Source organism: Panthera pardus, unplaced genomic scaffold (assembly GCF_024362965.1).
Source record: "Panthera pardus isolate Hobbes unplaced genomic scaffold, ASM2436296v1 HiC_scaffold_13, whole genome shotgun sequence".
In the NCBI taxonomy this organism is placed as follows: domain Eukaryota; kingdom Metazoa; phylum Chordata; class Mammalia; order Carnivora; family Felidae; genus Panthera; species Panthera pardus.
This window is the reverse complement of record NW_026526688.1, coordinates 116,635,094-116,649,100: the sequence shown is the minus strand read 5'-3', so window position 1 is coordinate 116,649,100 and position 14,007 is coordinate 116,635,094. Positions and strand designations below refer to the sequence as shown.

Here is a 14,007-nt window from a genome sequence, read left to right as displayed (position 1 = left end):
GATCGCTTATTTAGCCAAGAGAGGCTAATAGGTCCTTAAGGATTACTGCAAGGCATCTAAAAGAATTCTGTACATATAAAATATTTTTTTCTTTCAAAAAAAGTATTTGATTATTAGAGAAATACCTTTTGATTGGCTTATTCTGATTTTGATTATAATGAATATTGGTGTCCTGAGGAATATATAAAAGTCTTTTCAAAAATAAGAAACATCCAAGAAGGTATTTTTTCCTCCTGGTTTCAATATATCCAGCTGTATGACCCTGCATTAAGTATGTGTTAAGGGTTGAATGTTTGCCTCCCTCAAAGCTTCATATGTTAAATTCCTAACCTTTAACGTGATGGTATTAGGAGGTGGACCTTTGGGAGGTAATTAGGTCATAAAGGTGGAGACCTCTTGAATGGAATTAGTACCCCCTGAGAAAAGAGAGTTTGCTTCCTCTCCAGCTCTCTACCTGCAAACCAGGAAGGGACCCCTCACCAGACATTAGATCTGCCAGCACCCTGATCTTGGACTTCTCAACCTCCAGAGCTGTGAGAGATAAATGTTTGCTGTTTAAGCTACCCACTGTAGGGTGATTTTTTTTTTTCCATAACAACCCTAAGATATGTATTGATTACCATCCCTTAAAGGGAAACTTACAAAAATTGCTTCAAAAGCAGACCTTTTAAAGCTTTAAAAAAAAAAGTTTATTTATTTATTTTGAAAGAGAGGGCATGCGTGTACACGTGCATAGGGGAGGGTCAGAGAGAGAGCGATAGGGAGAGAGAGAATCCCAAGCAGGCTCCGTACTGTCAGCACAGAGCAGTCACAGGGCTCAATCCAACGAACTGTGAGATCTTGACCTGAGCCGAAATCAAGAGTCAGGCAGTCAATCAATAGCCATATAGGTACCCCAAGGCTTTTTTTTTAAGAGGCTTATTATTGCCTTTTTGTTTGATGCAGGATAAATAATCTGCATTATTGTGAAAACTTACTTTACAAGATTATGCTTTTTAAGACCTAATTTACCATGTGTATTAATATGCATGCTCTCAAACAGTATTACAGAAAGGACCATGACTATGGAAAAACACACTGCATTAAAAAACAAAAACTGTGTCAGTGCTAACTAACTTTCCCACCAAAATGTTTTAACTGACTAATTCCAATAGTAACAGAGTCTTCTGAACCAAGTGATAGATACTTTTTCTAAGAGTATTGGTGAATATTTTCTATATTGCCAATATATATCTAAATCTCAAAACAGTTTAGCTATCATACCCATAACAATTTTAATATTATAGTTTAGGATTTATCAGTGCTGAGTGCTTAATTACAAGCTCGTTTCTAGTTATATATGTTAGTGTACAATTAGATGCACATGCAATTATACAATGTAATTCACTAACACTTTTGATGAATAATTTATGTAATCCTTGTTTTAAAAGAAAAGGAACTTGAGGAACTACATAGTCTGCAAACACAATTTTAAAAAATCATTTTTCAGTGGAGGATTTCCCAGGCCAAGAGAGTGTATAGAAGTATTTCAACCCCCTTCTCCCCAAGAAAGATCAGACTTCCAAATAACAAGGAGAACAAAAACCAGAAGAATCATACTCCATCTGTGATGAACCTGTGTTCAAGATTCTGTAACTTGGACTACTATATATGAAGGCAGAAAGCAGATTAAAGAAAAATAGTAAAGGATTGAGTAGAAAAGAGGAGGATCAAACTTAAAAGCATGAGGATAGGGAGTGACTATCAGGAAGCAAGTCAATTTGCTCTCACAGGATCCCAGAATATTTCAAGAATGTAGGATACCAGAAACCTCAGAGGAAGGGGATAAGGAGGAGCTGAAATCATCTTTAATTAAAAATATTATTTAGAGACCCAGATTCCTACCCTTATCTTGAGTAGACTCCCTGACTCCTGCGAGAGACTAGAAGTTTATTCTGTGAAGAAACTGAGCCAGAGATGCTCAAAATACAGGGATACTGTTCACAGAGGAGGGCAAGGGTGATGTGCCATATTGAAAACAAGAACTCAGAATCTGCACACTGAATAACGGATCTCTTCCCCCTCACCCCCATTTGCCCTTAATTCCAGAAATTTGGAAGCTAGAATTATGTTCTCAAAGAAATAAAAAAAATATTTCTTTTTAGAATCAACTGTCCCCAGAGAAAATAACTACAGATACTGTAGCTGTAATTAAAAAAAAAAAAGTGGGGGAGCTAGCCACCTGATCACTCAGTCACTAGTGAAGCCCACCAGTGTCGAAGTCTTTCATTCAGTACTTCCAATCAGCTTTTTAGTCATTCACTCTTTAGTGAATATATAATATATTATATATTCACTAAGTATTATATATTATATAATATATTATAATATAATATAATAACATAATATATTATTATCCAACATAATAATATATTATGATGGATGTTTCATTCCATCCATAAAACAAGTATGGAATGAAAAAGAAAAAAAAAAAAGAACCAACAAAGAACAAGAAGTAACTTCTTGGAAACTAAAAATATGTTAACCCATAAAACAATAACAACAACAACAACAGGGGCATTTGGGTGGCTCAGTCCATTAAGTCTCTGACTCTTAATTTAAGCTCAGGTCATGATCTCACACCTCATTATATCAAGCCCCACATGGGGCTCCAAGCTGAGAGGGTGGAACCTTCTTGGGATTCCCTCTCTCTCTCTCTCTCTCTCTCTCTCTGCCCCTCCCCTGCTCACTCTTTCCCTCTCTCAAAATAAATAAATAAACTTAAAAAAGAAAAAGAAGAAAATCTTAAAGATGACATATTAGGACATCACCTGAGAAAATGCAAGAAAAAAAGACAAAGAAATAGAAACTGATATAAGCATTTTTTAAAAAAATATTAAAGACTCAGTTCGTGAAACACAATACCTCAAGAATAGAACTAGAAAGAGAAAACAGATAAAATAGTGGAAAGGAAAATATAAAAAAACTAATAGAAGAAAATATGTCAATAATGAAGAATCCATTTCTCTTGATTTAAAAAGCCCACTACTACAAAGCTATAGCAATCAAAACAGTATGGTGCTGGCACAGAAATAGGCACATAGATCAATGGAACAGAAAGAGAGCCTAGAAATAAACCCACATTTGAATGGTCAATTGTACTACAACAAGAGGCAAGAATATACAATGGGGAAAAACAACCTCTTCAATAAATGGGGTAGGGAATACTGGACAGCTACATGCAAAAAAATGAAACTGGACCACTTTCTTACACCACATGCAAAAATAAACTCAAAATAGATTATAAACCTAATCTATTATCATAGATTATGCCTATCATAACATAGGCAATAATCTCTTTGACATTAGTCATAGAAACATTCTTCTAGATATGTCTCGTTAGGCAAGGAAAACAATAGGAAAAATAAACTAATGGGAGTACACCAAAATAAAGCTTATGCACAGGGAAGGAAACCATCAACAAAACAAAATGGCAATCTCCTGAGTGGGAGAAAATATTTGCAAATGATATATCTGATAAGGGGTTAATATCCAAAATATATGAAGACCTTATAAAACACAATACCAAAAACAAAAACAAACAAAAAAATCTGATTAAAAATGGGCAGAGAACCTGAATAGACATTTGTCCAAAGAAAACATAGAGATGGCCAACAGACACATGAAAAGATGCTCAACATCACTAATCAGGGAAATGCAAATCAAAGCCACAATCAGATATCATCTTATGCCTGTCAGAATGGCTGAAATCAGGAAGACAAGAAATAACAAGTGTTAGCAAGGATGTGGAGTAGAAGGAACCCACATGCACTGTTGGTGGGAATGTAAATTGGTGCAGTTACTGTGGAAAACAGTATGGAGTTTCCTCAAAAAATTAAAAATAGAATTACCATATGATCTAGTAATTTTACTGCTAGGTATTTGCCCAAAGAAAATGAAAACACTGTTTTGAAACGATATATGTTTCATATGCGCCCATATGTTTATTGCAGCATAATTTACACTAGGCAATATATGGAAGCAACCCAAGTGTCCATCCATAGATGAATGCATAAAGATACACAGATACACACACACACACACACACACACACACACACACACACACACACTGGAATATTACCCAGCCATAAAAAAGAATGAGATCTTGCCATTTGCGATAACATGGATGGACCTAGAGGGTATTATAATAAGTGACATAAGTCAGAGAAAGACAAAAACCATGATTTCACTCATATGTGGAATTTAAGAAACAAAACAAATGAACAAAAAAGACAAAACAGACAAACAAAACAACAGTAAATACAGAGAACAAACTGGTGGTTTCCCAGAGGGCAGGGTGTGAAATAGATAAAGGTGATCAAGGGTTCACTTATCTTGATGAGCACTGAATAATGTATAGAATTGTTGAATCATTATATTATACACCTGAAATAAAGATAACACTGTACATTAATTATACTCCAATAAAAAAAAAAGAAGCCCACTTGAAAAATGACCCAAACCTAGGCATATTGTTTTGAAATTTTACTACACCAAGGATGAAAAGAAGTTCCTAACAGTTTCCAGACAGAGAAAAAAAGGAGGAGCCATATACCAAAAATTTGGAATTTGGCATTTTGATGCCATCACATATCTCAGTAGCAACTTAGAAAGCTAGGAGACAGTGAAGCAATACCTTCAAAATCTAAAGAACAATTTCCAACCTAAGATTTTATACCTTATCAATCCATCAATCAAATGTGAAAGTAATAAAGAAAATTTCAAGGTCTCAAGAAATGTACCTCAAGAAACTCCTGGAAGATATGCTTCACTAACACAAGAGAGTAAATAGGAAAAAGGAATAAGTGGTATCCAACACAAAAGGGGCTGAAGAGAGTTCTTGGTATGCTGGCAAAGGGACTCTTGGGACCAGAGCTAGGTAGAAGGCCTAGAGAGCACTGATCATTAGCTAAAGGTCAGAAGGCCCAGGAAATAAAAATGGAACTGATTGATTACTTGGCAGTTTTCATACAGTGGAAAGTTAAACAATAGGGCATTTTACAGAGGTTTTAGGTAGGTAGAGTCTTGAATGTTAAAAAAAAAAAAAATTGTACAGCACACTTTAGCTCAGCAGTGAACAGTATATACACAAAGCAATAATAATAAAAACATTGCATAAACACTTAACTAAAAATTGGAGTTAATATTTTTTAAGTTTATTATTTTTGGGGGGAGAGTGAGAGAGAGAGGGAGAGAGAGAATGAGCTGGAGAGAGACGGGGTGGGGGGGGGGACAGAGGATCTGAAGTGGGCCCTGCACTGACAGCAGTGAGCCCCGTGCAGGGCTCCAACCCACGAACTGCGAGATCATGACCTGAGCCTAAGTTGGATGCTCATCTGATTGAGCCACCCAGGTGCCCCAAATTGGGGACAATATTAAGAGAATGGTAAAAGGGGAAAAAAGGTGTAAATGTAAAAAAAATAAAACCAAACAGAACAGAACCTCATCTCCCATAACAAAAATCAAGAAATAAGGCCTAATATTTATAAATCAAGAGATAACAATGTACATTTGTTATATGGAAAAAGAGATAGATTTCAGGAAAGAACACCAGTGAGTTGAGAAGCATGGGCTTTGGTTGCCAGACGTTCATTCAGGGGTAGAAGAGTATATAGAACAAGGGAACTTCTGTTATTACTGTACCTGCTTTTTAGTATTATTTGAATTTTAAAACCACTTATCTATAATGTAATTGCACAAAAGTTTTGAAAGAGGAGGAACATGGGTGCACAGTTGAGACCAAACCTGCTTATGTATAAAATATCTGGTTAAGAATCCTTTAAGAAGAGAAGGTGCAGAGCCTAATTGGGCTGGGAAAATTTAGAGATCATCCAGTTCAGCCTTCTCATTTTACAGATAGAGAAGTTGAGGAATGTAGCAAGTCAGTGCGAGAACTGGACTGGTGTCCAGTCTGTGACTTCTTGTTCACTCCCACATCTCAGAAAGGAGCAAATGGGAACATCGAGAACTACAACAAAGTTTGGTGTCAGTTTGAGTTTAAATCATGGCTTCATCACTTGTGACCTTAGACCAGGTTTCACTAGCGAGGTGGCCTTAGACATGCTATTGAAAATGGAGATAAGAGCTACTTTAGCGTATTAAATTAAGAAAATAATTAAATGGTTACATCAAGAAAATAATCAATGTGAAGATTTTGCCATCTAACAAATACTGAATACATGCTAATTCTGTATGGTTTTATAATTTCACAAGATTGTAGGACCAATGAAATTAATAAAATGAACGGGAATGTATTTGTAAAGAGTAGTTATCTAGGATGGACACCCCGAAATGTCTGAGTTAGGGTTCTTAATTTGTTGTGTGACTTGGAATAAACTTATTCCCTTTATTTATTTACCCTTTCTGGGCCTTTCTCATCTTAAAATAGTACCTACTTAGGTATTTGTGCACCCATGTTCACAGCAACACTATTCCCAGTAACCAAGAGGTGGAAGTAACTCAAATGTCCATAGACAGGTGAATGGACAAACAATGTGATAAATACATATATCCAGCCTTAAAAAAGAAGGAAATCCTGTCCTGCTACAGCATGGATGAACCTTGAGGATGTTATGCTGAGTGAAATAAGCCAGTTACAAAAAGACAAATACTGTATGATTTCTCTTATACGAGGAATGTAAGGTAGTCACATGCATAGAAATAGAAAGTAGACTGGTGGTTCCCAGGGGCTGATGGGAGGGGGCAAAGGGAAGTTGTTCAATAGTATGGAATTTCAGTTTTACAAGATGAAAAAGTTTTGGAGATCTGATTCACCACAATGTGTATACTTAAAAATGGTTAAGATGGGAGGCGCCTGGGTGGCTGAGTAGATTAAGCATCCGACCTCGGCTCAGATCATGATCGCGGTTCGTGGGTTAGAGCCCAGCATCGGGCTCTGTGCTGACAGCTCAGAGCCTAAAGCCTGCCTCAGATTCTGCATCTCCCTCTATCTCGGTCCCTCCCCCACTCGCACTTTGTCTCTCTTTCTCTCAAAAATAAATGAACATTAAAAAATGGTTAAGGTGGTAAATCTTATGTGTTTTTTACCACAATAAAAAAGGTAAATAAAATAGTTGTTCTACTTCATAGCGTTGTTGTGTTAAACAACTAAATACATGGAAAGCACTTAGCATAGCACCTTACTCAATAAGTGTTAAATTTTATATTATTGATGTTAATATCACTCCCTATTTCATGAAAATGCCACTTGTTCTTTCCTCTGTGCCTGTGACTTCTTCGCTTTCTAAACTACTTTCTATCCTATAAGGCCCTCCTCAAATCCCACCTCCTCCAGGACACCCTTCCTAAATTTTCCCTATCTGAATATCCCCTGTCCCTCCTTTGATTTTTATTTGTGCTTTTTTAATGGCACTTAACTTAATCTATCTTGTATTAGACAGATTTGTGTACTATTTATGTTTTACTCTTCTTTGTATCCCCTGTGAATCACAATGTTAGAGACATAAAATAACCAGAACTTTATGAGTTGTTTCAACCTGTATGATTCCCAGATTGAGTTGATTAATGTATTAAATAGTTTGGATTCAGTTGTTACTATCGCCAGAGCATAGAAAAGGGGTCACATTTCTGATCTTTGTATTCCCACCCACTACCATGATACCAGTATATACAAAATGCCTAGTAATTGTTGAATGAATGAAAGAATAAAAGAAGGATGAATGAATGAATTGTGCGATTTCTATAACTGCAAGTAATAATTATAGGCCTTTAATGATTAATAACAAAGAATAGCAAATTAGTCAACAAAATCACTGTTCCTTCATGTTGCTGTAGAAACTCTCTACCTCAGCTGTCTCATGGTTTTTTTTACAGTGTATTTCTTTTAATAAGGATTGAAATAAGATGCAAAAATTGAAATGGTTAATGTGAATCTTAAGGCTTAAAATTTATAGGTTTTTATCTGCATTCATTTTCCATTTTTCTTGTAAAAATTTACCACAAATATAGCAGGTTAAAATAACACAAATTTGGGGCACCTGAGTGGCTCAGTCATTTAAGCGTCCAACTCTTGATTTCCGTTCAAGTCATAATCTCACAGTTCGTGAGTTCGAGCTCTGTGTCTTCTGCACTGACAGCATAGAACCAGCTTGGGATTCTCTCTCTCCCTCTTTCTCTGCCCTTCCCCTGCTTGTACGTGTGCTCTCTCTCTCTCTCAAAATAAATAACCTTAACATAAAATAACACAGATTTATTATCTTAGAGTTCTATAGGTCAGAAATCCAGTTGGGTTCAACTGGTTTCTCCAGTCCAGGTGTCATTAGGTCAAAGTCAGCTGTTAGCTTGGTTTGGCTCTTATCTGAAGGCTCTAAGGCAGATTATTCAGGTTGTTTGTAGAATTTAGTTCCATGCTGTCGAGGGATTAAGGCTCCTGCTCCCTTGCTGGCTCTGCCAGGATTCATTCTTAGGTTCTAGAGCTAGCTGTGAAAACAAGCAATTGTGGTTCAAGTCATTCTCATGCTTCAGATCTCTTTAACTTTTCCTCGTGTCTCAGCTCTCTTCCCACCTGAGAAAGTTCTCCACTTTTAAGGCCTTATGTGATTCTATTGAGCCCACCCATGTAAATCCAGAAAAATCTTGGCATTTAAGGTTCTTAATCTTAATTACATCTGCAAACACTCCTTTTTGCCATGTTGACAGGTTGCAGGTATTAGCATGTGGACATCTTTGGAGGCTAATTCCACCTACTATACCATCCCATCTCTTCTTCGCCCTTAAAGTTTGTATAGTGATGTCGTTTCTCCTGTAGAATTTCCCACAATTTGTATTTTGCTGATCATATCCCCCTGGTGTTGTTTCACATATTATCCCTGTATTGCCTAGAAATTAGATTTAGATTGTGAAGACATAATCAGATCAGGTTTACTTTGGGGTAAGACTACAGCATAGGTGGTAGTGTGTTCTATCTGTAGACATTTGTCTGGTTTTTCTCTTGGACAGTGTTAGCAGCATTCGAGATCATCAACCCCTAGCCCTATTATTTTAGCAAGGATTTCAAAATGGTGACATTCTTCTAATTTTATCACTCCATCTTCATTTACTTGATTAACTGTTTGGTTATAGGAAAGGCTGGGTAAAACTAGATTCTTCCCCTATATTTTCTGGTTTTCAAAGTGAGTTGGTTATCTACCAAAAGTGACCAGGTTTTTGTTTTTGTTTTTGTTTCAATATGATTACTAACTCATCAATTTCATGTTTGAAATACTTCAATCCATTGCAGTTATCGTTCTCACTGATGCTCAAATATTCCCATATTTGTTCGGTGGGAGCCCCTTGAGGTTGGCTCCTGAGTCCTTTTGATAGGACTTCAATAGAATTTGATAGTGTCTGTGCTTTCAGTATAACAAGACATCCCAGCTCATCTTGTGCATTTCCTACCTCCTATCCAGCAGCAACTATTTCTCCACGAAGCTTTACATTCCTTTAAAGGAACATGGTATTTAGAGTACCACAATTTAGGTACTGGGGATAGTCATTGCTATTGGTTTGGTCTTTGTTTCCAGGCTTTACTGTGGTCTGAGCTAGGCAATTAAAAAAAAAAAAAATCATTGTGGTTTCATACTGACACGTCCAACTTAAATTCAGGACTATGGGATTTTAACTTAGCCTCACTTATCTATCTCCTATCTTTTTCTTCTTTCTCCTAGGCTTAAAAAAGCTTTTTGTTGGGGCGCCTGGGTGGCTCAGTCAGTTGAGCGTCCGACTTCGGCTCAGGTCATGATCTCACAGCTCGTGAGTTCAAGCCCTGCATCAGGCTCTGTGCTGACAGCTCAGAGCCTGGAGCCTGTTTCAGATTCTGTGTCTCCCTCTCTCTCTGCCCCTTCCCTGTTCATGCTCTGTCTCTCTCTGTCTCAAAAATAAATAAACGTTAAAAAAAAATTAAAAAAGCTTTCTGTTGTTTCGTAATGACATCAGCAGATGTCTTATTTGTTTTATCTCACAATATACACGTTTGAGTTCTAAGACAAAAATACAACCACCAATGATGATTACTGAAAATAGTTCAAGAATTTTTTGACATTATTTTTCATCTAATAATATCTACCATGGCCATGTAGAGAAATATTTTTCATTCCTTTTTAGAGCTGCAGAGTAAGCTACCAGTCCTCTGTCAATGGAAAATTGGCTTGTTTCCATTTTGTTGTTATTTCCAATATTGCCTCAATGAATAAGTCTTTTTATGTTTTGGCCAGTGTATCCCTTGAACGGATTTTTAGAAGCGAGATCACAAATTACACACGTAATTTTGCTGGATATTGCTAAATTCCTCCTCCAAGGGATTTTGACATTTTTGTGTTCCCACCATCATTGTATGACAGTGTTTTCCTATATACCCTGGCCCATAGACTGTCATCAAATTTTAGAATGTTTGCTACTCTAATAGGTGATAAGTGTTATCTTACTGTATTTTAAATACTTATTTCTCTTATTTTGAGCAATATTGAATAGCTTTGGTTTAAGATATATTTGCATATTTCTGAATTGTCCAAATCTCTTGTCCATTTTACTATCAGATTATTGTGCTTTATTTTCAGAAGCTTCCTACGTATTAGGGATAGTAACCCTTTGTTTATGCTATAAGTTGCCATTTTTTTTCTCATTTTCTCATTTGTCTTTTTATATTTGGTTTTTGGTGTGGGGTTTTTTTTGTGTGCCATTTAATTTTTTTTTTCATTTTTACCTTGTCAAAGGTAAAATTTCCCACTCCTCTAGGTTATAGAGGAATTCACTCATGGTTACTGTTGTCTTGCATTTTAAATCTCCAGTCCATTTGAAATGTACTAGGTATGGTGAGAGGAAAGGATCTAATTTTATTTTTCATATGGCTGTAGGGTTAACCCACTATCACTTATTAAAAAGTCCATCTTTGGGGTGTCAGGCTGGCTCAGTCAGTGGAACATGTGACTCTTGACCTGAGGGTTCTAAATTCTAGCCCCACATTGGGTGTAGAGATTACTCAAAAATAAAACGTAAAATAAATTAAGTAAATAAAAAGTCCATCTTTTCCCCAGTAATCTGAAGTGCCACCTTTGTTTTATGCTAAATGTATTTTATACAAATATTCATGTTCAAATTGTTACATTGATCTATATCTCTCTTTATTATTTGCCTGTTATTTCTGACCTGCATTTGATAACAATGGAAATTAGGAGCATATGAAGCCATAAAACCTTTTAGGACTAAAATCTATTATGTAAATAGTTCTTAGATTTTTTTTTTAATGTTTATTTATTTTGAAAGAGAGAGACAGACAAAGCGTGAGCAGGGGAGGGGCAGAGAGAGGAGACACAGAATCTAAAGCAGACTCCAGGCTCTGAGCGGTCAGCATGGAGCCCAATGCAGGGCTTGAACTCACAAACCATGAGATCATGACCTGAGCTGAGGTCAGATGCTTAACCTACTGAGCCACCCAGGCACCCCAATAGTTTGTAGGTTTAGTTGCTTTGTTTAAATGGGGGAAAGCAATTCATTCATTTGTGTGTAGCAAAGAAAACGTGAACCTAAATAAAGAGAGATTCATAAAAGCAAATTGTCTAAACTTTTCTTAAGAGACTTAAGAGGGTTTTGTCAGGAAGCAGCCTGATGTAATTAATGCATGAGTTCAATCTCTGGGGTCAGGATCCTGCCCCTCAGGACCTGCTTTGTTGTGGGCATGTTCTTAATTTCTCTGACCCTTGGTTTCCTTACTTCAGAAACGGAAATAATAAAATCTTTGAGGGTTGTCGTGAGCACAGAAGGATCTGCGTGCCATCACCCAGCCTACTGCCCCCACATAAAGGGCATTCAGGGAGTGTTGTTTCTCTTTTCTTTCCCTTCAGGGGAAAATAGGTCTATAATTTTTATGGTGAGGTTTTCTCTGGCTACTCATGAAAATAAGAGCCGGTCTTATTTTTACTCTGCAAAACTGAGTAAATAAAAGGGGTAGATGAGAAATCAGGGTTCTTTACTTCCAATACCTCTGTAATTGCTGCCTTCACTGGACAGCAGCCTTCCCAGGCTCTACTTTCAGAGTGAAACAGGAAAGGTAGATTGACAACAACCACAGGGATTTCTGACTTCTAAACTAATGTAAGCCTGGAGGGAGGGGAGATTCCAGAGAAGGAGTGAGAACAGAGATCTGGCTTTTCTCTTCTCAATACAACATTGCTTTTGGTTTTCCAGTTCAAGAGAGGAATCTGGCTTATGATACAATTTCCAGAAAATCTCCTCTTCATCTTGAAAGCCCCTACCTACCCTGAAGTTGAGAGATCTGTCTTTAGAAAATATAATTATAATCCAATACAGTTTGGTTCTGTCCAGAGTGAGATGGATATCTGAGAATTTTTCTGACAAAATGCTTTATTTTTTAAGATCCCCATATCAGATTTTCTTTCATAAAGTCCTATTTTGCTTTATTTAGCTTAATTTCACAAATGTCTATTTTAGATTGTGATACAATATAGATATATTTAAGGAGTTTGTTTTGAAAACATTTCAAAATCATTTTTGAAGTTTTTTAAATGAATTATTGAAGCCCTAATCAGACTTTAATTCATAATTTTATTCCTTTCTTTTAAAATAAACCCATTTAAAGTAGTTTTATGCATTCATCAATGTTAAGAACTGTTATATGAATATGAAAAGGCACTACTAAAAATAATTTGATCAGTTTTCACACAACATTGTTAGATTATATTCATGCAGCATTTGAGTGTTTCAAATGCATTTTTATTTAATATTTGCAACAGCATTGTTATATCAATATTGTTAACATAGCTTATTTATACTGAAGCCCAAAGAAGTTATATTTTCAATGGCCCAGGATTTCCCAGACAACTACAGTTTGAGACTAGAAATTCAGATTTCAATCTAGTGTTCTTGCCACAGTGCTACAACCAAACTAAGTTCATAATCAGCAAAAGCATTAGGTTTAGACATGCATACATATTAAATTTTCCATAGTTAACATAATGGCAGATTTTCCATTGAATGAATCTTGTACTTCAGTTGCAATATTCCATTTGTAACCTTGCTTAGTTTTCTTAATTAATATGGATATTAACTAGTCCTTTGGTATGTCCAAATGATAACTATTTAAAATATTATGGAATAAGATTCTGGTAACTTGAAACTCTCAGAGGATCAGTCCTCACAAAAAGTTAAAAAAAAAAAAAAAAAAGGCGGGGGTGGGTGGGTCCTGGGTGGCTCAGTGGGTTAAGCCTCTGACGATTTCTCAGTCTGTGAGTTCGAGCCCTGCCACAGAATCTGTGCGGACAGCTCAGAGCCTGGAGCCTGCTTTATATTGTGTGTCTCTCTTTGCCCCTCTCCTGCTTATGCTCTGTCTCTCTCTCTCTCAAAAAGATAAATAAGTAAAAACGTTAAAGAATTTTCTCAAAGTTAAAAAAAAAAAAAAAAGGCACAATATAGCCCTGTTGGTTAAGAAAGAACTTAGTCCCTGTGTCTGGTTTTGTTTTCCAGGTGGCATTGCATGCTTGTGGAGTGGCAACAGACATGGTGATTGAGCACTGCATCAAAACGCGGGCTGCCTTTGTCACATGCCCTTGCTGTTACGGTTTCATTCAGAACACCTCAAAGTTTAATTTTCCAAAAAGGTGAATTTTAGTGTTCTACCTAAGGCACCAACGTGGGGAATAAAGTAACATACAAAACTCATTCGATACGAAGCTGCAGTGAAATTTCAGTTTTGAGCTCATTTCGTCTTTCCCCAAAGGCAGGTATTATTTATAAATTATATAGGGAAAAGACGATCTCCTCTATGGCTTCTCCTTGACTTTTCTCTGGATCCGGCTCCAGAGAACGCATTTAGAAGCAAGTCTATCTAAGAGTGAGCCGACTAGGAGTCTGATGGCTTCGGCACTTCTCGTCACCTGCGAGAGGCAGTAGGTGTAGTGGTTGAGTGCGTAGGACCTGGAAATCTTCTGCCTGGGTGCAAAAATCGGCTCCTCAG

General features: G+C 36.7%; 1 protein-coding gene across 1 annotated transcript in view; it reads left to right on the top strand.

The window, feature by feature from the left end:
• Nucleotides 1-14,007, top strand: part of GSTCD (glutathione S-transferase C-terminal domain containing) — a 131,548-nt gene that overhangs the window by 106,813 nt on the left and 10,728 nt on the right. The window contains exon 9 of the mRNA XM_019416459.2: nucleotides 13,518-13,651. Coding sequence (XP_019272004.1) covers nucleotides 13,518-13,651 — 134 coding nt within the window. The remainder of the gene's footprint in view (nucleotides 1-13,517; nucleotides 13,652-14,007) is intronic.